This window comes from Neltuma alba, unplaced genomic scaffold (genome assembly GCF_004799145.2).
Source record: "Neltuma alba isolate B1F8T4 unplaced genomic scaffold, ASM479914v2 tig00012873_pilon, whole genome shotgun sequence".
Taxonomy (NCBI): domain Eukaryota; kingdom Viridiplantae; phylum Streptophyta; class Magnoliopsida; order Fabales; family Fabaceae; genus Neltuma; species Neltuma alba.
Window position 1 is genome coordinate 20123 of NW_021637252.1, and position 24075 is coordinate 44197.

At 35.6% G+C, this 24075-nt stretch overlaps 4 protein-coding genes and 1 non-coding gene across 7 annotated transcripts; 3 read left to right on the plus strand and 2 right to left on the minus strand.

Annotated features, from left to right (window-relative positions):
- Nucleotides 1-404: 404 nt before the first annotated feature.
- Nucleotides 405-3020, minus strand: LOC114732106 (pentatricopeptide repeat-containing protein At2g22410, mitochondrial-like). Its single transcript, XM_028919401.1, has one exon. The coding sequence runs from the start codon at nucleotides 2913-2915 to the stop codon at nucleotides 984-986; it is 1932 nt and encodes a 643-aa protein (XP_028775234.1). The 5' UTR covers nucleotides 2916-3020; the 3' UTR covers nucleotides 405-983.
- A 477-nt stretch (nucleotides 3021-3497) lies between these two features.
- LOC114732108 (uncharacterized) lies at nucleotides 3498-8770 on the minus strand. Of its 3 annotated transcripts, none has more exons than XM_028919403.1 (6): nucleotides 8621-8764; nucleotides 7760-7893; nucleotides 7202-7289; nucleotides 4854-4920; nucleotides 3938-4015; nucleotides 3498-3814 (listed from the first exon to the last, which is right to left on the minus strand). In XM_028919403.1, the coding sequence occupies exons 2-5, from the start codon at nucleotides 7866-7868 to the stop codon at nucleotides 3962-3964; spliced, it is 318 nt and encodes a 105-aa protein (XP_028775236.1). In that variant the 5' UTR covers nucleotides 7869-7893; nucleotides 8621-8764; the 3' UTR covers nucleotides 3498-3814; nucleotides 3938-3961. The 3 variants fall into 3 exon arrangements, with proteins under 3 accessions (XP_028775236.1, XP_028775237.1, XP_028775238.1); XM_028919404.1 differs by having other exon boundaries at nucleotides 8611-8764; XM_028919405.1 differs by lacking the exon at nucleotides 3498-3814 and having other exon boundaries at nucleotides 3978-4059; nucleotides 8621-8770.
- Nucleotides 8771-16600: 7830 nt separating this feature from the next.
- On the plus strand, nucleotides 16601-18054 carry LOC114732111 (probable xyloglucan endotransglucosylase/hydrolase protein 32). The gene is made up of 5 exons (XM_028919408.1): nucleotides 16601-16895; nucleotides 17000-17100; nucleotides 17185-17402; nucleotides 17492-17853; nucleotides 17976-18054. The coding sequence occupies exons 1-5, from the start codon at nucleotides 16700-16702 to the stop codon at nucleotides 18026-18028; spliced, it is 930 nt and encodes a 309-aa protein (XP_028775241.1). The 5' UTR covers nucleotides 16601-16699; the 3' UTR covers nucleotides 18029-18054.
- Nucleotides 18055-20988: 2934 nt separating this feature from the next.
- Nucleotides 20989-21079, plus strand: TRNAY-GUA (transfer RNA tyrosine (anticodon GUA)). The gene is given in 2 exon segments: nucleotides 20989-21025; nucleotides 21044-21079. It is a non-coding gene; the product is annotated as a tRNA-Tyr (tRNA).
- Nucleotides 21080-22232: 1153 nt separating this feature from the next.
- LOC114732109 (dual specificity phosphatase Cdc25-like) lies at nucleotides 22233-23990 on the plus strand. Its single transcript, XM_028919406.1, has 3 exons — nucleotides 22233-22391; nucleotides 22512-22650; nucleotides 23820-23990. Exons 1-3 carry the CDS (start codon nucleotides 22300-22302, stop codon nucleotides 23988-23990), a joined length of 402 nt encoding a protein of 133 aa, XP_028775239.1. The 5' UTR covers nucleotides 22233-22299.
- The last annotated feature ends 85 nt before the right edge of the window (nucleotides 23991-24075 follow it).

Consider the following 24075-nt stretch of genomic DNA (forward strand, 5'->3'; position numbering starts at 1 on the left):
CACGTTTAAATTCAACGCTTGCAAATCGAATATCCCAGAGATCCAAACACAAGACGGAAAATTAAGTCGGGCCCTCAAGAAACAGGTAACATGCCTTTGAAGTTTGAAGCAGACAGTCATTTTGTGTGTTCCTTTCTTCTGCCTCAAGTCTTCTCCACTAATTAGCGCATTAAACAAAAGAAGGTCAAAAGTTGAAGGCAATCTTATTGCATTCACCCAAAAATGGCACTGTTTATACAAATTCCAAGCGTAATAGATGCACAAGAAAAAGAAAAAGTTGGTGGAAAGTGGAATCTGACAGAAACGGACAAGCACCTCACGCGGTGGTTTGACGGATTCTAAATGACATTTCCAAGTTCACCCCAATCTTCCAGGGTCAACAATTAATAAAAATTAGGCACCAACAGAAAAATCAAAGTACAAAATGTTCATTACAGCATTTCTAGAGTTGAAAACGAGGTCTGTATGACAAAAGGGATTCTGAAGTTTGATCCTTTCTACTGATTTTCTTTTTTAAGTAGAGATGACAAAATTATACATGACAACTTTGTCCTTTTGGTTTATTAACTCTCTCCTTTATAATCTCCTTCTATTTCAGAAGCATTTTATGAGGGTACGCCGGTATTTGTATCGTTGCACCACAAGAATATGAAAAGGGGCATTATTGCAGAGACCAACTGCTTCGATACTTCGAAGAAAGTGGCAACACCAGATTCCTCTACTGCACATCACCTGGCTGGCAACGCCTCTCGGAGAAGCGCTCTGAATCTGTGCAAATGTCCAAGCATTTGATTTGGACGCCAGAGCCTATAAAATCCCGAGACTTAAAGCTACCATCCTTCCTTATTTTTAACATAATCATCCTAGTACTGGAAGGGAGACCGCTCTTAAAATGCATGTCAAATTAAATATATGTTGACAGGAGCATCATTAGGTTCCAGGTCCAATACAATTCGTCAAATAAAGAAGTTGCCAATCACCTATCAATCTATATCAAACACCATTCTTGATGCACTGAAAACATGCCCAATAGATTTCAATCCAATATACATATCCCTGAGCATCAACGCAGTGGCTTTGTCTTCGAGCCGGGAACTCTGGCTAGCCACAAACCTACGAATACTTCCATTCACTTCCACATAGCTCCAACCAGGTGGCTTCTGGATGACAACATCATCTATTGCTTCTCTTACACGAGAAGCTTCTTCATGCTGATCCGTATCAGCTAGCATGTTAGATAACATCACATAACGGGCTCCATGGTAAGGCTCCATCGCAAGAAGCTCCTGGCCAGCAATTTTAGCCAGTTCCACGTCTCCATAGGTCTTGCAAGCACCTAAAAGTGCTCTCCAGATCACGGAATTGGGCTTATATGGCATGCTCTTAATTATGTCATATGCTTCATTCAAGCAACCAGCTCTCCCAAAAAGATCAACCATACAGCCATAATGCTCTATTTTTGGGTTGATACTGCAGATAGTCATCATAGATTCGAACAACTTCTTACCTTCTTCAACTAAACCACTATGGCCACAAGCACTCAAGATTGCCACAAATGTAATTTCATTTGGCCTTAATCCTATCAACTTCATGTCTTCGAAAATTGTCATAGCAGTTTTACCTAGTCCATGATGAGCAAGACCTGAGATAATGGAATTATATAGGAGAGTAGTTTTTAGATTGTCGGGGGTTTTACGGAAAATATCCATAGCAGTATTTATGTCCCCACACTTTGCATACATATCAACAGCAGCAGAAGTGAAGTCCCCATGTTCTCCAAAAGACCAGGTTTTAGCATATTTGAGGTGAATTCTCCTCCCCAACTCAAGGGCACCAAGTCGTGCACATGCAGAAAGAGCAGCAACTACAGAAATCACATCCTGTTGTATTCCCATATCCTCCAACTGTACAAACAATTCTAATGCTTCCTGAAAAAATCCAGCACGAGAGTAACTGTTAATCATAACTGTACAAGAAACTATATCTTGTTCATCCATTTGGTCAAAAATCCGCCTAGCAACCTCAATGTCCCCGCACAGAGCATATCCGCTGACCACAGAAGTCCAAGCTGCAATACTTACGCTAGTTCCCATCATGCTTAAAACTCTTTCTGCCATTTTTAGGAACCCACATTTTGCATACATATCGACAAGCGTATTCATCAGTAAAATGTTATTACCTACAGAACCCAAGATTATATATGCTAAACAATGTATCTGCTTCCCAGCAATGGGATCAGCCAGTGATGAACAAGCAGATAACAAAGCAACAATGGTATACTCATCAGGACAGATGTAAAGTTCCCGCATTTCGTTGAAAAGTTGAAGAGAAGAGGGAGCTAGACCACCTTGTGCATACCCAGTAATCATAGTGTTATATGAAACGAGGTCTCTAACAGGACTTTCCTCAAATACATAGCAGGCATTCTTCATATCTCTGAAAGTACAATACATATGTAACAAAGCATTCACAATATAGGTATCGGACCCGAACCCATTCTTTAAAATTTGGCAATGAACCTGGCGGCCTATTTGCAGCCGTGACAACCTGACACTGGACTTTAGCAGGAAAGGGAAGGTGAATTCATTAGGCGACTCAACTCCTTCATCAAGCATTGACTTGTAGAGAAATATGGCATCTTCAGGTGTATCACCAAGGGAGTAGCCCCTGATCATGGCATTCCATATGAATACGTCTGGAAAATAAATTTGGGAAAAAAGAGCTCGAGAATGTTGTAGGCCATTTCTAGACCCTGATAAAGCAAAGAATGAGATCAGCCCGCTCAAGACGAACAAATCGTCATGACGGCCATTGACGATGACCTGTGCATGAATTTGGAGTGCTTCATTGATGGTTTTGCATGATCTTAACAAAGCGTTGAGCGATTTATTTCCAGATCCAAATTGACGCAACATACTCGTGAAAGAAACACTGAGTTATTTATCGCTAACAATTTATTCGCGCTTGATTTATCCATTGACATGACTAACCTCTGGAACAAGAGTTCTCTTCGTTTTGCGCGTGCAGTTCGAGCTCATGGGCTAAAATTATGCACCGCAGACGATTTTCCAAGAAAATATAGATAGAATCTCTTGTAATCTGAGGGTGATAAGCGAGCACGTGAGGCAGTGAGAAGTTTAACGAGGTAAATTCAAAAGCAACTTGCGAGAAAAGGCGCCAATCAATTTTAACGTATGCAGAGTGAAAACATTATTTATTTGTCAAAATACAGATTGCAATAATATTTTTTCAATTGCAATACAAATGTAATTTTTATTAATCTGTTGATTAATATACCAATCAGTCTATCCATGCTCCCGTCATGTAACCTCTCACGAACTCAAGATGACCACTGAATATGATACATGAAATGAAATCAATTTAAAATATGTAGATTATATAATTATCTCATTATTCAATTCAATTAATTAATTATAATATCTTTATGTGTTCAAAAATGATAAAAATAAATAATGATAACAAAAATATAATGGAGATTGTATATTATAATTTTAGCACAATAAAAAAAATATTCATCCATAATTGTTACCAATTAATATAATAAACGCTTCAATGATGAATGAGCACACAAATGGAAGCTCAAATATATTAGCATAAGCGACGGTCATTTCTCCAACACGACTACAGTTTTTATCAAGGAACTGCCGAATAAAATCAGACAGAATGCAGCCTTGTGTTTCAAATCGATTGGACCACTCATCAACAATGAGAACGCATTCCAGTCTGGGCATATAAAAAGCTTTGGTGTAGCAGCCACAATACGTAACAAATCTTAAAAGATGTTCCAGATGAACTGCAATTAAGAGCACCAAAGACATCATCATGCACTCACTCAATTTTAAAGGAAAGGTTTTCTAACATCAATATGCTTGCTCAGTTACCAATCTGAGCAAACAAAATCGTGTAAGATTCTTACCAAGTCTCCAACAGAATTCTATATCTAATCGTAGAGACCTTCCTCGTGCCAAATGTCCACTAAAAAATCCACCATCTCCTGCAGAATTGGCCGCACCATCAATTAATAATCCCCATAACTGTCTGTCAATAGACAATTAATTACAATAATTAATTACTAATTATTCAGAAAAACCAGTGAATACAATCCCTAAATCCCACGGGGTAATTATATGAATTCGTTTTAGTATTTTGTAGTAATTAATCTTGAGCAACCAGTATGTGACATGAAAACAATACTTGCATCAAGTTTATTATATTTATTGTGTTAATTTTTCCAATCACATATGGTCATGTGTCCTATTTTTGAAATATTATCATTCAATTATAACCTCAAATGAAAAAATAGAACACATAACTATATGTGATTGAAAAACTTGACAAAAGTATAACGAACTTGACTTAAGTACTCCTCCGGTCCTTAATATAAGACCCATTTAACTAATTTGATTAAATTAGGTAAGTTAGTTAATTATAAGAAAAGTGACACATTTTTCCTAAAACACCATAATCATCTTTCTTAATACCTTATCTCCCTCTTCTACTTGATTATAGTTGAGGGAGTATCTATAGGGGTAATTTAGAGAAAATTGATAAATATGATAAATGAGTCTTATATTTAAGACCAAAACTAACTCAAGAATTGGGTCCTATATTAAGGACCGGAGGAGTATTTTCTGTTCTATGTATATATACACACACATTGGTATCCTTACTAATAATATTGGCTACAATAAATTTGGATGGTTGCTAAAATAAATAAATAAATTCAAATGATTAAAATTTTAATTTTTTGTAACTATTACCGTGAATAGCAGGGGTATTTGCCTAGTTTATCTCCAATTTTGAAAAGGAAGAGGAGTGCAACTTCAACTTACAGCTAATGGTATTGGCTGTTGAAAAGGTTCCGTAGATAGAAGTAGGTCCTCATAGCTGCTTGTCAAGCTGCAATAAGTGTTCCAGATGCTTTCAGGAAACTTAACATGGATATAATATTTCAGAACCATTGACAGGCATAAACCAGATATAGAAATATATTTAACAACCCGGGCTTGAAACAGATACAGAAACCAGATCCAGGAATAAACCACAAACGGGGCTTAATGCAGATATAACAGATTACGAGGCAGAAACTATGAAGGTTTATCAAGAATTTTCACCTTATACAAGCAAAAAGTTTTCAGCAGCAGTATTGGCAACCGAGAAACTTCAAAAATATACACATAGAAATCCAAATCCAATTATGTCTTGTGCCTTTTTAAAGACAGTAAACGGACATGACTTTCACGTGTCAAAATGTGAGAAGATCTCACACGAAAAGTTATTAACTTGTTCCCACAAAACTCTTCACAGTTGTTCAAGTTATTTGTCCCTGATAATTCCGTTGCACAACAACTTAAGAGGTGATAATACTACCTCAGGTCCTAATTATAGGGCCTCATTTGTAGTTTATAAACAAGTTCTTATAACTAAGACCAGAGGTAGTATAAAAAAACACACACACAAAGGTAAGGATACAAGGTTGAGTCCCCTGGCCATAGGCCACTCCCACAGCTCGATCAAACTGAACTGTTTAGAGTAGACTTTCCAGGGCCTATTAATAGAGTCTAGCATGACAATGACCATGGCACTCAGCCAAGAGGTGCATCTAATCAGAATGAAGCCAGAAAGTTTTATTGTTATGAAGATTCTTAGTCAGTTCAAGATGCTATCATCTAATCCCTTGCATAAAAACGACTGATAAGAAAAAGGAGCTAGTAACCAGTCTTCACCAGTCCAGAGATTATCTACAGGGTGAATCTAGCCTAAGAAGTGGTTATACCTTTGTCCTTGAGACTCATGACACTATCTGCTCCATTCCTTTCACTGCACATCCAATTTGATGCTAATCGTCTCTCATAACTTGATTAACAGTAACACAGCTCAATTACATCTTGCAGACATTCATCAGCAGTTATTGACCAGCTAAAGGACACAGCACAAATTGAGCTTTTCCCTCAATGTGCTGACACAAGGTTCATATATATATGATTAAAACTGACAATGATAGCAAAATATATTTATGCCTTCTCTAACTTTGTAAGAAGGATAGATATCTGTGCTCGTTATTTCAAAAGGACACTAACATAATGGCAGGTAAAGAGGTTCGAGACATTGTTATGAACCCATTTCTTTTGTGCTTCGCAGTCATCAAGCAAACTACAATTCAGTCACGCTTTTCTCTAACATTTTGGATTTCACTTCATTGTCCAAGTGTTTAATGCATTTTTCTTATTGCATCATTTGCGCCGCTTGATTGGCAAGTTTGTCCACATGCCTACGATCAAGACATCTACTGGAAATGGCAACCACTTTTCAAGGGTTTCATCACCTTTAAAGAAGTAAATCTTCCTCACTTTTTTAAGAGCATGATTATAGAACACCTTGGAACTACTAATCTCCGGTCTTTAATATAAAAGTTAGCTGACTAATTTGAGTAAATCAAAAAAACTAGTTAAGTTAGTTATTTGCAATAAATATGTGTTGTCCTTCCTAAAATATCTTTGCTAATCAAGTGTATTAACTAGAACTACCATTATTAAAAGGAATACCTTGAGAAAAAAATAGATAAATATAAGAGACAAAATGGATTAGGATCTTATATTTAAGACCAAAATAAATGTCAAACGAGATTTTATATTAAGGACCAGAGGTAATACTTTACTGGAAAATTTTAGACATGAGAAGAAAAGTCAAACTCATAATCAATACAATCTCCTGAACTCTAGGAAAATGATCCTCCCTTCTTTCCGCTGCCGCTTTTTTCCTCCAACGCATATACAGCACACACGATTCAAATTTCCCAATTCAATGACCGTAGTCTGAGGAATTCAATGCAAGCTTATAACTACTATTTTTCAAGGGGAAAAAAAGGGAATTGTCACAGTCGGTTTTTTCTAGTTGTCATGCCATCAGAGTAGTTTTTTTTTTTTTTTTGGTGAAATAATTTTTAGGAAAGGGGTTGGGCTCACCCACAATCCAAAGACAGGGCACCTAACACTTAATCCACTGGGGCCTGTCCCTATGGGGCACGGGAGCATGACAAGCAAGCCCTTTTTTTCTCGCCCAACTAGGTGGAGAAGAATGGCACTCCCCAGGATCGAACCCCCCTCTTTGGTGAGAGAGTCCGACCCCTTCGCCAGCTGAACCCACAGACGAGGGGTTTTAATTGCGCGTATGCACGTACCTCGTGATGGATTCTCTAGGTGGTCTCTGCAATCTTTTAGACCGATCACCTACCCACTCTTTCCTCTTCTGATGCCAAGCAACCTCAGCTGCATCATTAAGTCGTAAGATTCATGAGAGAGGGGGGAAAAAAAAGGTTACAGTATATAGCATGAAATAACACAATTATTTTTGCATTAATTTTTCAAAGACTTCATTAACCTGAAAGTTACATTATAACAGCAACAATTTTCCGATGTTCAAACAGAAGGTGGGAATCACAAAATTTATGACATGTACTGACCTATTTATTTAAATCTAGACATAAACTCGCTAGTCTCGACAAAGGGTTAGCTAAGATCTCTGTTTCAATGTTGACTGTCAGACTGCGTACAAGAAGTACTCTATGCATCAACATCTAAATGTGGTGATCAAATAATTGGGAAAACAAGATCATATTCTCCGCTAATTTCAGGCTATCATTTAGTGATAGAGTGTCATTGATGAGAGAATTTATATGAAAAGTTGTAAGTTTTTGTGTTTATTGGAACAGAACTACAGTTATAGGAAAAGAATTTACCGCGATTTACAAAAGCTTCTTTCCCGGCAGATATCTCTTTTCTGGCATCATGCGAAACCTCTGAAGATTGACTCTGATGGTTGTTTAAACTGCTATCGTTGGGTTCCATTTTTTCTAAAGCAGTAAACCATTGCCTTCAACAACAAATATCCATAAAAAGTAAGTAGAAAGAAGACTGGCCATTTGGCCATCAGCTGTAAATCGCCAGTCATGGACAACAAAAGCTCTGCTCCGAGCAGTTTTAAAGGGTTTAGCTTGAGCCCTCAGGCCTAAAATGAAGCGTCCACATGTACTGACCGGATACCTAAAGAGAGTTCTTATGACTATGATGTAACTAATGAAATTTGAAGTCTTCATTTCCACAATTTGAAGCTACTTCTATATTTTGTTCTTCAGTGAGATTGGAAAAGCCATCCCGTTGCTATTTCAATCAATCAAACGATTCCCTTGCTTCCTTCCTCGACAAGATCCACGACAATCCTTTTCTACTTTCTGAAATTACATTATTCTTAACTACAATCAATCGAATCCATTTTCTACACCCACATTTTGGTAATACCCGGTGTTATCAGCGATTTCGATAGAACAGTAACAGTAACATCCATTAGTATCGAAGCTAAACGATAAAGGAAAATATTCGTTGAGAATGTAAAGAGAGAAGTTTAAACAAAAGAGATGCTCGTAACACTGTAAGTTCAGTATAAGAACTCCATCGACAAGATATGAGTGCGCAGTTCAGTTTCAAAAAGTTACATTATGCTCATTGACTATAGGAAAAGCCACATCGCAGAGAGAAGAATATTAAAAAAGAATGAAATGGAAAGCAGCGATGAGCCGAGCAAAAGAAAAACGTGGGCAAACCTATTCGGGTCACAGGGACCAGCGCCGAGGAAGAAAGCAGTGTTTGGAGTTGGCGTGTATGTAGCCTACGAAGAAAGAAAGATTTTTTTTGTTTTTCCCGGGAAGTTTTATGAAGACTCGAGAAATTCAACACGAAAAACAGGAGAAGTAGCTACTCCTGCCAGAGACATTTAGGTGAAAAAAAGATTCCGTTTCTATGTTGCAGGCTCAAAAATACAGACTGATGCGATCCCTCCGATCAAGACACGTGGTCAAATCAAATGGCGATGTGACGGTGACCACATATTTCCGTTTAGCCCGTCTTTCATTTTCAACGTCGGTTCATTCCAATTGTCAAGCTTGATAGTAATACTCTTTTCTTTTCTTTTTCGGTGCATAAATTTTAAGAAAAAAGCCGGGCTCACTAATGATCTAATAACAGAAAAACTAACTTATAATCCACCGCGTGAGCCTGTGCGGCAGCATGTCAGGCAAGTCCATTCTGACTGGCCCAGTAAATAGAATCTCCCAGCTCCACTTAATTGCGAACATGTCTCCTCTCCAGCGTTTCGACCAGCTCAGGAATCAAACCTACTCCATTTGTAAGAGTGTCCAAGCACCTTGCGGACTGAACACAAGGACGAGGGGTGATAGCAAAAATGGTCATAATGAGATTAAAAAATTTATTATACTCCTCCGGTCCTTATTATAAGACCCAATTTGACTTTTTATTTGGTCCTAATTATAAGACCCAATCCATTTTGTCTCTTATATTTATGCATTTTTTTCCAAGATAATCCTTCTAATAATGATAGTTTTAGCCAATATACTTAATTAGCAAGGATATTTTAGGAATGACAATACTTATTTATTATAAATAACCAACTTAACTTACTTCCTTAATCTCCTCAAATAAGTCAATTGGGTCTTATAATTAGGACCGGAGGAGTAATACATTATTATTGTGTTGATTTTATATTATTAAAAGTTATAATTTCTATTAAAAGTTATATTTTTTTGTTAATTTCATTTATTATTGTGTTGATTTCATTTTTAAAAGTTATAATATATATTAAATAAGAATAAAGTTAAAAATTTATTAAATTTATAAAAAAAATTAATGAGATTTAAATTTTTTCTTAATCTGTATAAAACATGTTAAAAATAATTTGCAAATATAATTAGACAAGTGAGTTTTTTTTTGTGTGGACAATTTGATGTGTGAGCTGCAGGGTACTAGTATTGTTGTCCAAGCGTCTATTTAAAAATTTTTATTTGGTTTTAAATGTAATATCATGTTTTTGTCACTCCTATTAAACTTTTTCTTTTCTTGTGATACGCTGTCGGACATTTTCATGTCTGTCCATTAAAATTTATTTACTAAATAATAAAAATATTTTTAAAAAATATTATAAATTGTTTGTATATTAATTATAGATAACTAGCTCATTCAATTTTTTAAAATCAATGGGAATTAGTCAACATGATATCATGTTTAAGATGGCAGATAACTGGAGTGGGTTTGCAAACTCTTGAACAAAACATGCTTCTGACACTAAAATAAAGTGATACTGTTTCTGGTTTTTACGTAATAGCTAGCTGGCTAATTTGAATATATAAAAAAATTAATTAAATTATTTATTTGTAATAAATATGACCTCATTAATCAAATGTATCAATTGAAATTATCATTTGATGAAACATTTAACATATATAATTATTACAATAATTACATTGAGAAAAGTGAATAAATATGAGAAGTAAAATGAATTAGGATTTTATATTTAAGATAAAATTAAAAATAAAATTAACTCTTATATTAAGAATCGAATGTAATAATTAATTTAAAAGTGGCTTTTTATGTTAAAAGATACAAAGACTCGTTTACAATATATTTCTAAATATAAAGGCTAAAACTTGAATTTACCTATTTTCATTTCAGTTGTGTTGTTTGATGCTTAATGTTATCAATCTTCATACTTACACCATATTAAATTTAAATTAAAGCGGATAAAGTAGTGTTTGAAACGTTGAAGAAAACATGTAATTGGGCGTGATTAGGAAATAATAAAAGACAGTTGGCTAAAATATGTTTTTGGTCCTTTAATTTTACATAAAGTTTTATTTTGGTCCCTTAACTTTAAAAAGTAAGCTTTTAATCCTCTAACCCTAGAACCGTTAGCAAAAAATGATCATATTAAGCTCTTGAATGTTAATAAAACATTTCTAAATGCTATGATATTAAGTTTAATTTTCAAAACAACAATGATTGTTACAAAAAATTATCATTTAAGATTAAAAATATACTTTTTAAATTTAAAGGACCAAACTGAAATTTTACATAAAATTAAAAGACCAAATGTATATTTTAGCCAAGACAGTATTTGAAAATTAATATTATTAGGTTAGCGACAGAAAAAGGAAAATAATATTATCATATTTCACAAAATATGCATAAAAATAACAACACTAGTGAAAAGAATTAGTTTCTCACGTTATCAAAAAAAAAATCACAAAATGACGAATTCATGTCATTATTGAAAAAAAAAAGATCATATTTGATTCCTAACAATATTTTGAAGGAATTAACAAATTGTTGGTTGAAATGGTAAGTGATTTTATCATGTAAAAATGAAAATACAAATTCAAATCCCGAAAAAGATATTTGTTAGGAGGGCTTTAATCTTAACATTTTCAACATGATAGAGATTAATTTCAAGCCTAAAATAATTTAAGGATACTCTGAGGTATAAAAAAACAACAATGCTTTGAAGTAACATGCCTCTAATAAAAAATAGAGTACATGTGTTTACTGAAAATTAGCAATATTAAACTGTTGTTCATAATTTTTTATTTAGTTATAATGATTAAATGCACACAGACGACTAGCAATTGGATTAGTTCGGCCTTTGGACATTCATGGGTCGACCCGACGAGACGTGGATTTAGTTTTGGGACTATCAAATGTTTAAAATTGGTTCATCGTGCCTTGCCCTTTTCATTCGGTGGGCTCTCATAACGACCCAACCAGCGAGGAAACACTGGACCTTTGCAGTTTTTAAGAAGTCTAAAAGACTAAGCTTTTATTTATGACCGTGTCCCTCCGACAATATTGCTTTCAATACAAACATACTAGTATTTATAAAAATAAAAATCTGCATTTATATAATGCTTTAAGTTATAAATTTATTGTAAATTTTTGTCGACATGCTTTTATACAAGTGATAGTTTGACATTTAATTTAATTCTAAATATAAGATTTCAATTCATTTTATCTCTCACATTTATTCAATTTTTTTCAGGGTAGTCACTATAAGAGTTACACATATTAAATATTTTATCAAATAGTAGTTCTAACTAATACACATGATTAGTAAGGATATTTTAGAAAATATAACGATTATTTATTATATATAACTAACTTAACTAATTTTTTAGTCTACTCATATTAGTTAATTAGTTCTTATATTAAGAATAGAAAGTAGTATTAACGTTGACAGGAAAAAAAACTTAACGGATCAATTCCACCTCTGGTCAGGGGGCGTTCAATTGCACTATGCGAAGGAATAATTAACGAGAATATGGCCATGATTTTAAAGTTTTTTGTTAAATTTTTTCATCAGAATGATTTTAAATGATTCACATCTTGATTAATAACTGCTACTTGACGTTAATTATTCGTTGGGAGTCCGTACCGGCAGCCGTTTTTTTTTTAAATTCATTTTTGTGCCTGAGTACCGACAGTTTGTTTTGCGGTAGCAAAATCCAGCGGGCGAGAGGCGACCTTGTATTCTGGACGGTACACCTTCGGCGCGTTAATGGGACAACATTCACAAGAAAATTTAATACTACTCTCTGTTTATATATAAAAACTAATTGACTAATTTTAATAGATTAAAAAAATTAGTTAAATTAATTATTTATAATAAATATGTGTTATCTTTTTTAAAATATATTTACTAATCAAGTATATTGATTAGAACTATTACCATTACAATGGCTACCTTAAAAAATAAATAAATATGATAAATAAATTAGATTCAGATTTTATATTTAAGATTAAAATAAAAATTAAACAATCTCTGGGAGGCATAGTATTTTCCATGTTCCTCTTCATCAAGGTATCCCCTAAAACCATGAAGAGAGATGAGGGAAGAGACGAGACTCTATATTGTCTTTATGGAGACCAATTATATTATGAGTTGAACTTGAAATTAAAGCCTGTACATACGCAGCGACAATATGCATGGCACGTATACAACCTTATAAAATTCGAAGCAGGCGTTACTTTCAATTCTAAAGCTAAAGGCTTTTCGTTCTATCGAGTCTAAGGAGCATTCCCGCTGATCACAAAGATTGTCTTTTTAAGTGCATTGAGGATAAATGGTAGACTCCTCTGAACTAAATTTCTGCACGCTCCAAGATTAGGGTTTGTGTCCCAATTATCTGTTAAGTACTACCTCCGGTCTTAATTATAAGAGCCAGTTAACTAATTTAAGGAGATTAAAGAAGTAAGTTGAGTTAGTTATTTGTCCTAAATAGATATTGTCTTTCCTAAAATATTCTTGCTAATCAAGTTTATTAATTAGAACTATCATTATTTGAAGGGCTACTTTGAAAAAAAAAGATAAATATGAGAGACAAAGTGAATTGGGGTCTTATATTAAGGACTAAAATAAAAATCAAATGAGGTCTTATATTAAAGACCGGAGCAGTAATAATAGGGTTCCTAGCTACTATTTACGCCAGCTTAATTCAATTAAAACTAAGGCCTTTTTTTTTTTTTAAACCATTCTCCTCAGCGTGGTAATGAAGTGAGCGGTGTCGGTGGGGCCTACCCTTCTTTCCCTAGAATATGAATACCCCCAAATTCAATCATCATATACTTTGCTCTCTTATATTACCGAACCTTTTTGTTTCATTTTTCTGTCTCCACTGGCTGTCACACACATTTGTGTGTGCCTGATGTAATTAGCATCCTAGGGTTTATTTTAACCCATTATTCTCACCCTTTTAATTTCATCTCATCATTTCACACGTCATTATTCCATCTCATTTGTCTTCATACTTCCCTTCATATATCCTCGCTAATTTGTCGTGCTTCCCTCTGCCTATATGGTTGTCGAGATTCTCCTTTTGGCCCCCCATATTAAAAAAAAAAAAAATCTATCTTTTCATCATATACTATGCACAAAATCTCACGTACCATTTCAATATTAGTATTAATGTAAAATATACAATAAATCGTATTATTTACTTGCGTGTCATAAATGGTGGCACAAACGCAGGAGTCTGCCCTGCTGCAGTGGTGTGTGCCAGACATTATATTACTAGAGATACATAGCTGGCAGGAAAAGCTGTGGTATTTCTTTTCTGGGCCTCGTAAGAAATTGCCGACGGCTTTTAAGATTGCTTATTATTATTACTTACTTTTCGTTTGAGTGTGGCAACGAAAAGTTGACATGAATCATTCTTGCACGAAAAAACAATTATAGCAATAGCAAGTCTCTTATTATCATGGCTAATCAAATAAATCAGGAAACATATGCCGACAATATGGTCTCAATTAGGCGATAATGACGTCTAATATTAACGTCAAAGTAACAACGACAAGCTACAAATGGAAAGATTCAATCCCATCAACCCTTCCTCTGTAACGTTTAAATTCCACGAATCAACGTAATTATTGAACCAGGATTTTATCAAGTCATTATAATTGCACAGGATCTATCTTCATCCTGCACAATGGATATAATTCGTGCCCTAAAATGTTACATACAATTCACTGATGATAATTGCTTGTACTGGAGAATAATGTGTATGTCTTATCATTAACCATCGAGGAAACAAGATAAATCCCATCACGTGACGCTTACAGTGACTAATAAAGACTTCCGAAAAGAAAGAAAAGAGAGTTGATAGTTTCCTTGCTATATATTGTCTTTGTTTTATGAAATCCAAAACATGCATGCATGCATATTCAAACGAGTACTTAACCAGTTAATTAATCATGCTCAATTTGTTAGAATCTCGCAAAAAAAAAAATTTGTTCAAATAGCCAGACATGCAAGATCTCAATTAAACAGAATAAAAGCCGGGTCGAGTCGCTTTCATATGAAGAGAACAAAAGTGGGCGATAATGAAACAATGAGGTGAAGTTTTTCTTGGTAGCTTTTTGTGCATTGACAAATGGTGTCCAAAAGCAAAGTCTGCGACAATATGAAGCAGTGAAATTAAAAGTAACATTAAATAGAGCAGAGTGAAGCCAATCTCACGAACCTAATTAATAGGGGTAATTCTACAGAAACTTATCTCACTCCACACAGAAAGCAAAGACAGCCGTATGGTAGAGCAACCAACTTTGAAGGTTGTTGTGAGCTTCATGATCTGTCGGCCAAGCTGGTCCCACTTCAATCCTCACCACGCCTTCACTTCTTTCTCAATCTCTCTCTCTCTCTCTCTCTAAATCTGTGACCGACAAAATAGTGCATATATATTCAAAATCTTGGGATTCTGTAGCTATATGTATATAGGTCAATTAAAGAAGCTCAAGTAAGTTGAATTGAATATTATCTTATCTGTATTATTATTGATTTTGCATCCGTTTGTGAGTGCGGCTCTGGTGACAATGTGTTAGTCTTTAGGTTTATCATTTTTTATACATATTGCTCAGCGGTAGGAGTAGCAATATAGCTCAATAATACTATCTGTGTCTTGAGATTCTGTGGTTTGGTCCTGGGGAGCCATGCCTTAAGTTCATGTACTTTTACACCTAAAACTTTTAAACGCCATAAATGTCAGATTCGTGGGACAGTGGTCCACAATATCAAGTATTCTGAATGATATGTATTGGCCTTCTTCTCTCACTCTTAACAGTTAATTGCATCTCCGATTATTGCCCAAGCTCGCTGTACTGATAAAACATTTAGGTTGATATATTTCACGGAGCCTGACACTATTTGCATCTTTGGAGTTATATCCATTTCATTACATCTGATTGTCTACTTGTGAAAGCCACATATAGTAGGTTTAGTTGGAGCAGTAACCTGTATCATTAACCTCCTGTCTGCTGGTATTATTCATGAGTACACATTCAAGCCAAGAATGGATTATAACTTTTTTGCTATCTAGTGTGATTGGCTGCAATCTATCGGACTCTTTCCGCTGATGAATCAGCTTCTTAAGATTATATATGATTCGTACAAAGGGTTATTCTACGTGTCAATCAATGACCTCGCTTGTCTCCTGGTTATCTAATCAAGCTCTGAGGGTCTATTATAGATAGATCCTGACCCACTCTATTCATGAAGTTCACAGATTCAAACACACCATTCACGACTTGCTTTGTCTCATAAGAGTTGGCCGTCTGAGAATTTGAACCTCCCGCATTTAAAAAGGGCAAAAAAAATTGTTTGTTCATTTTGGTATTCACATTCAGATTATGGCTCGCTAAATTCACTGGATGGTAACTGATACCAATAGAGGAAGAGGGTATGGTGAAAAGGATAGTGAAGTTGGGTTCATTATATTCGATGATGAAGAAAGAATCTTCTACTTACTAGCTAGTTGTACAAAACTGAAGTTTTAGTGGGAATTAGAAAGCCATGCCTGAACCCAAACGTATTTGTACAATACAGGGAGGCACATTTAAGATATGCCCATCTACCCCTTCTGCGTACTTTCACCTTTTTCGAAGTTTTCCAACTAAGCAAACAGGTTTTGTTACAAAAGTGTGGGAAAGAAAGTGGATGGAACGGGAAAATAAAAAAGCACCGGTAAATTAACCAATGTAAAATCATTTAACAATTAAAGCCTCTGCTTTTTGTCCATAATTAGTATTCACAATAAATTAGTGGTATGCTATTTAGATTCGCCGATGTCTAATCCCTTCTGAATTTCACCATTGAAATCATTGAGGGTGGACCCACTGTTATTGCTATTTATGTCAAAATGTACCGTCACAGTCTTCTTCATTAGGCATCTTCTTCGAGCAGTCTCTCCCTCGCTCTCGCTCTCACGCTCTGCATTATATAGACAAACCAAAATCATTCTGCTTTCTGCTATAAAACTTCGGATTACTCACCTTTTTCTTCTATCTCGATGGCTCTCTTTCTCCTTGCTATATTAATCGCGATGGTCCCTTCAGGCCATGCCTCTTGGCCACCTTCACCAGGCTACTGGCCAAGCTCTAGATTCAGGTCTATGAGCTTCTACAGAGGATTTAGAAACCTCTGGGGTCCTCAGCATCAAAGGCTAGACCAAAACACATTAACAATTTGGCTCGACAGAACCTCAGGTCTGATCATTTCTATTTCCCAATCTCTCATATCTATATTCCTGTAAGATAGAACACGGATATACTTCCACTGCTTTTTTCATTTATTTCTTCTGGGTAAGCAGGAAGTGGGTTCAAGTCAGTTCGTCCCTTTCGGTCCGGCTACTTCGGTGCTTCTATTAAGCTCCAACCGGGCTATACTGCAGGAGTTATCACAGCTTTCTACGTAAGATATGGCCAAATGATCTGATTATTGGTTGCTGAATAAATTAGTTGATTAATTATAGTAAGGTTTTATTTGATATGGCAGCTTTCGAACAACGAAGCACATCCAGGCTTCCACGACGAAGTAGACATAGAATTTCTGGGCACAACATTTGGAAAACCTTATACTCTGCAGACAAATGTTTACATAAGAGGGAGTGGTGACGGCAAAATCATAGGCAGGGAAATGAAGTTCCATCTCTGGTTTGATCCCACCAAAGATTTTCATCACTACGCTATACTCTGGAGTCCTAAGGAAATAATGTAAGTAACGCAAGTCCATTCACTACGTGATAGAAAAATGATTGTATAACAGGGATCAATGATAGTAATAGCAACAATAATAATGTCAGATTCCTAGTGGATGATGTGCCGATAAGGAGGTACCCGAAGAAGAGTGATGCGACATATCCGGTGAGGCCAATGTGGGTGTACGGTTCGATCTGGGATGCGTCATCATGGGCAACGGATAACGGCAAGTACAAAGCAGATTACAGATACCAACCATTTGTGGCCAAGTACAGCAACTTCAAAGCCAGCGGTTGCTCGGCCTATGGGCCGATTTGGTGCCGGCCGGTCTCAGTTTCGCCCTACAGGTCCGGCGGGTTGAGCAGCCAGCAATACAGGGCCATGAGATGGGTTCAAAGATACCATATGGTTTATAACTATTGCAATGATCCCAAAAGAGACCACAGGCTTACACCAGAATGTTGGGGTTGAGTAAAATTGGGGGGCGCTTCATTTAGCGCTTATTATTGTCATTATTTCTCTTCATGTGGCTTGTTTTTCTTCTCTCTCTCGATGTCTTTCAGAAAGTTTCTCTATTTTGCTTGACAGGGGTGACGACTCAGGATGGGTCCCCCACTCCACAAACAACGTTGATGTATTAAGGATGTCCAAGTGAGCCTCAAGGCCCTCCCCAGAAAACACAAGAAAATTTCGACCATTGTGTGGCTTCTTCGTCTTTGTTATTCTTCTATTGTTGTGTAAAGAAATAAGAAAGCCATGAAAGTGCGAAAGAGAATATATTTAAAGAATCAAATGTATAGATGCAAATAATAATATAATTATTGCCTGTGTGTATTATAAATACATCCAAGTTAACATTAGTAGCAGTATTTATGAATAGTGTAAAAATTTAGCATTGATATATTGATAGTAGTGTAAATTATTCTCAGGCTCCTTAGAATGTCTAAAGTTCGCTATTGTTTATTGCTCTCATGAGGTTATTATACAACAGGACACATTAAATAAAGGTTATTTAATTTGTAATTTAAGACGTCATCACCAATGACCCAGCAATTAATTATTTAATTGGAATGGTATAATCTGTGACAATTATGATTTACTCCCTCCGTTCCTTGTTATAATATCTTTTTAACTAAATTGTGTGGTTTAAAAAAATAGTTAAAATTAGTTAAGAGCAATTAATATGTAATAAATATAATTTTTTTAAAAATATATCCCTATATATAGATGAGCAAATGTGAGGGAGTAATAGTGAGATAAATGAAGAAAGAGAATATATTAAATATATTAAATTAGGAGTAAAATATGTAATAATACATTAAATGCTCAGAGAAATTCAAAGAAAATCTTATAAAAAAGAGACAAACCTATTTAAAAATTAAATCTTATAAAAAGAGATGGAATGAGTAATATGATGTCAAGAAAATGATCACGTCGAAATCGTTCAAACTTTTCTTTGCGACGTTATTGGATTCTTTTTGGGCCGCGAACATTATTGGATTGGAAATGCTTGTCTTTCGTGCTATATTTTGAATTCTTTTTATTTAATCTAAGTAATTTATGTTTAAATATTTTATTATAAACAAGTAGACAACAGAACAATTATGATTATTTCTAACTCACTAAGTATAATTTTTTTTTAATACTTCACCTGAAAATATGATTTTTATATCATAAAAATTGAAATTTTAAAGTAAATCTGCGTCAAACTAAATATGTTAATTTATCCCAGGGCACATCAAAACGATCCATTTCTGTATCATTAATTGCCGTTTAATTGATGGGGAACTGATAAACTGAATTTAACGAATTATTCCTTACACTATCAAGTAAAGTCTGTGTGTGTTACTTGACAATCAGACATAAATTGCATACTAAAATGAATCGACCATGCATTGGTATATTGATGATTGCTAGCGTCCTAAAGTCCCATTCATGCCCTTATTATTTTTGTCCTCTGTTTTGCACTCTAAAGACAATCGGCAGACAAGTGTGAATTAAATGGGGAACAAGACTAGAAGATCCCAATCAGACTGTGACAGAAGGTACACCAGATTTAATATGACGCAGAGAAACGAGGTTCTTTCTCTCCATATAATACAGAAAGAATCCATTCATAGAGTGAAGTATCGTCTTTAATATGAACCATTAATACAGAGAAAAGGATCGAACTGTGCATATACAATACACGTTCTGGAAACAGGGTAGATATGATTAGGCAATGTGGAGAAGAAGATCCTGACTTTTTCTGTGATTGGCATGTTTTGAGGATTTGATGGGAGATGCTTTGCGTGGCAGAGGTTGTGAAAACGATGCCGGAGCCAGCGCAACACATAGAAGCCGCAGCCATTATTTGCTCCGAAATTGAAACAGAGACCCCTCACTTACCGGCCCCATTATATAGAAATCAGGACATAGCCTGGTTTTATTTCTGATGTGATAAACGAGAATCATTAATGGGGTTAGTTAGTGCGTCAATGCCAGAGGGGCGAATGAGAGGCTATGTTAACGGCATCCAAATTAGCCAATTAACTGTGGGATCAGTTATATGGGCACGCTTCGTAATAGAGACGTGCCTGTGGATAAAGAATGGTCAAGTCGCTTACTCATGAGAAGGAGAATAAACCAGAGAGCCTATTCATCCAAGCCGGGTCCTTGCACGTAGGGCTCACGTGAAGTGCAATCTAGCTGGCTTTGCCCAGAGAGATGGCCTCTTCCCCTGTTCCCTCACTATAGCCGTGCTCGTTTAGCCATTGTCGCCTTCTTCTGGGCCACTCTTGTTTTGGAATTTTCTTTAATGTGGCTCAAACACAACTGCAATTCTCTCCAAATAGCTGCTGATCTTCAAAATCTCTCTTTTCTTTTTCTTTTTCCCAGCGCACAGAACGGAAATAAGAGGATGGCAATTTGTTACTTATGACGAACTCAACTTCAAGCAGCGTATACAAGACTCATGCTTCCACCCATATCGTTTTCCGCATCATAGTCTTATAAAATGTTTGGATGAAATTAAAATTATGGTTTTAAAAATATTTTTACAGTGTACAGAGTAAATATATGAATGGGTTTATCTTGATTTGTAGAAAAATACTTTTAAAAAACACTTTTTCTAGTACCTAAACACTTCCTTAAATGATCAACTTTAATAATTATTTATTTAACTTGCCCTAATATACCAACGGGTTTTAATCTAATTGGGTTAACCCAAGTTTAATTACTTATTAAGAAGGATGTCAACATTTAGCGTATGACAATGTTTTAAACAAGATTATTTTTAATATAAAGAATACGATGACACTCAGCTTAAGGAAAATGAATACACAAATGAGACACATTAAGAATTTATTTAATCGTGATTAACTAAATAACTAGTGTTCAACAAATTAGTACTTTTTGTCAATCACTACTTAGATAATTTTGATTTCATTCAAATATTATGTTAGAAATATGATTTTTAGTCGAATTTTTTAAATTAACATCAAATCATTACCTTAAACGCCATTTGCATCAAAATGGGATTTGAAACATCTGCATGCATGCCTCATTTGGGGGCACTGTTTAATTAGTAGAGTTAATCGTTCAGCACCACAAGTCATCAGGTCCGACCTTAGCTCAGTTGGTAGAGCGGAGGACTGTAGTGGGCAAATCCATCAGATATCCTTAGGTCGCTGGTTCGAATCCGGCAGGTCGGAGTTTATTTTTCCCTTTTTTCGCTTCCAAGCTAAAAATGATTTATTCTCTCTTTTTTAATTAATCTTTTGATTCTTAAACTTTTAACTCATTTTTGACTCAGTTTCTCAACTATTATTCAGCGTGACTCGGTTTTTAAACTTTTAACTCGTTAAATTTTTCATATTTAATAATTCAATCCTTTTCATATATAAAGTCATCAGTTTATTATTTGATGTGGCATAAAAAAATGTCATTTTAACGTATTAAAAATTGCAATTAGAGCTTCCACCTTGGGAAAAAAAATTATCAACGTTCTTCTTCACACAAAAAAAAAAGTGTGAACCAAATGGTGAACTCCACGCACTGATACTCTTATTCTAATGTCGCAGCAAGCAAGATGGTGAACTCCGCGTTTTCTCTCTCAGAAAATCTGCAAATTAGAACAATAGATACAACAAGAATGGATGTAGAAAAACAAGTGAATAGAAGTTTGGTGGACTAAAGACAGAGATTATCAGAATCACAGCAATTTTATGCCGTACTTGAGAGTCCATCTGAGGTATCCTTCTCTACTACCCTTGTCTCCAAATATCAATAGCGGGAGAGAGGAAAAAAGTGTCCAGGTGCTTTCAGTTTCTGCAATTGATTCAACTTTAACGATACAATTCGATAGTGCTGATCTATGTTGGAATTAGATAGTGTTGTCACGGGGCTTGGGCTACGCACAGTGTAGCTGATACTACTCCCCCCCCCCAAGGCGGAAGCTCTAATTGCATTTTTAATACTTTTAAATAATATTTTTTGTCATTAATAATTGATGACTCAACATAATTCATATATGAAAAGATTAAATTATTAAATATGAAAAGTTAAGCGGGTTAAAGTCCAATAACTGAAACGCGCATAATCATAATTGAAGGATTGAGTTACAAGTAAATTAAAAGTTAGAAAAATAGTTTTAAAATATAAGATCTAGTTAGAGAGTTAGTTTTAATCTATGTTATCTCTAACATTTATCAATTTTTAAACTAATCTATCTAATTTATAAATTGATAACATTAGGGCATCTGAAAACCTGGTATTTTCACATTTTCAGTTTTGACAGAAAATCTGAAGAATAACCAGGAATAAAAGATTGTCTAGTTTTTCTTTTGTTTTAGGGCGCTGCCCCTCTCTTGGACCAAAAACAAAAGAAACAGCTGAGGACGAAGCTGAAAAGCGGAGCAGTGGAGGTCTCTGAATGAAGAAGATGGCTCGCAGCATCTCCTACATAACTGGTTCCCAGCTCCTCTCTCTCAGACGCCAGCCCAATATTGCCATTATCGATGTCAGGTTTTAATCACTCCCCTCTCTGCCTGATCCTCGATTCGCTCTTTCTTGCCATGTTTGTTTATTTTGATTTGAGAGTTCAATTCAATTGGTATTTGTTGTTGATGGATTCCGAAATTGAAGGGACGACGAACGGAGTTATGATGGACACATAGCCGGGTCTCTTCATTTCGCAAGCGACTCTTTCTCGGAAAACATCTCGAATCTCGTTCAACAAGTCAAAGGCAAAGACACCCTTGTCTTCCACTGTGCTCTAAGTCAGGTTTGCTTCTCCTGTTATTCACATCTACCCTTCCAATTACGTACTTCTTGGCTCTGATTTTATTTTATTGTCGATTTTCGGTTCCTTTTTCCGGTATTTTGTTCCATCAAATATTCTATAACACTCACGGTGAAATTCCAGGCTCCTTGATTTCTCAATGAGCTGGGAAGACAGCAAGAAAATATCTCTAGCTAAGGCCTTATAAATTTGAATAGTCACGTTGCTGTAGTGAAGCCGGTGTATATAAAGTGTACTTAATAGTGAGTCACAGCATATGCTGCTCTCTAACAGCCTTCTTATTACAATCAAGATTAATTAACTTGGGTTGTTGTACCACTAGTGTTATTAAGTTTGGATCAGCATCGGAAGTTCTAAAATGGGATTTTGAACAGGCAATCCTATTTAAGAAGATATCTGAATCTGTTGTAGATTTAGCTGATGCAGATGGCATTCAAGATTCTGAATGATAAACAAGAATTCTATACTTGTCAGATAGCAAGATGCCGCTAAGCTAAGCTGCGCCTTAAACTAATGCAGTCAAATAAATGCTGCTCAAACTATATCTTTTTTAATATAAACGCCCAGGGCAGCATATCGTATTCAAGTAACCAAATGAACAGGCTGCATCCTGCAGTTGACCCCCCCCCCCCCAAAAAAAAGGCATGACTTATTAGGCTTCACTTGGGCATGTTTATTAGCGTTGATCATGTATTCTGAAAAGTTGGCATGGATGGTTCATTTGGAATATGAAACTTTTGTTTACGGAGCATCAGGATCATGGCCACATTTGAAGTAGTCTTAACTCATAGAAGTTAGAGGTAGTGTCCAGAGCAAAGCTGAGTTTCAGACTGACGGCATAATGAATGCCTGCAATTGTCTAGTGGGATGAGAGAGCTCGTCTTGAGAATGAAAAATGAGGATTCAAACTCTGTGATTTCTTTGTGGATGGGATATTGTCTTCCCACCCTTTTCCATTGACCTGGACAAAATGCAGCATAAATAATTTTTTACTCCACTACGTGATTGTTATGTATGTTTTATTTTATCCATTCTTGATACCGCAGAAGTTTTAATCTTTCTGAGTGTCTTTCCAATATCTGTTCGTGTGATGCAAGATGGTTCTTTCTGACTTTGCCGGGGGCATAATTCTAAATAAAACGCTTTTGTAGGTTCGGCGGCCCAACATGTGCTCGAAGGTTAGCCATTATCTTGAGGACTTTAAAGAAGATCCCGGAATAAAGAACATTATGGTCCTGGAGCGTGGCTTCAATGGCTGGGAAGCTTCTGGAAGGCCTGTCTGTCGCTGCAGTGATGTTCATTGCAAGGGTGAGGGTGCTTGATGGAAGCATGATATGATGGTCACGTTCACAAATGAATAATACGATCACATTGTCACTTTACTGTGAAAGACAGTACTATATGTTT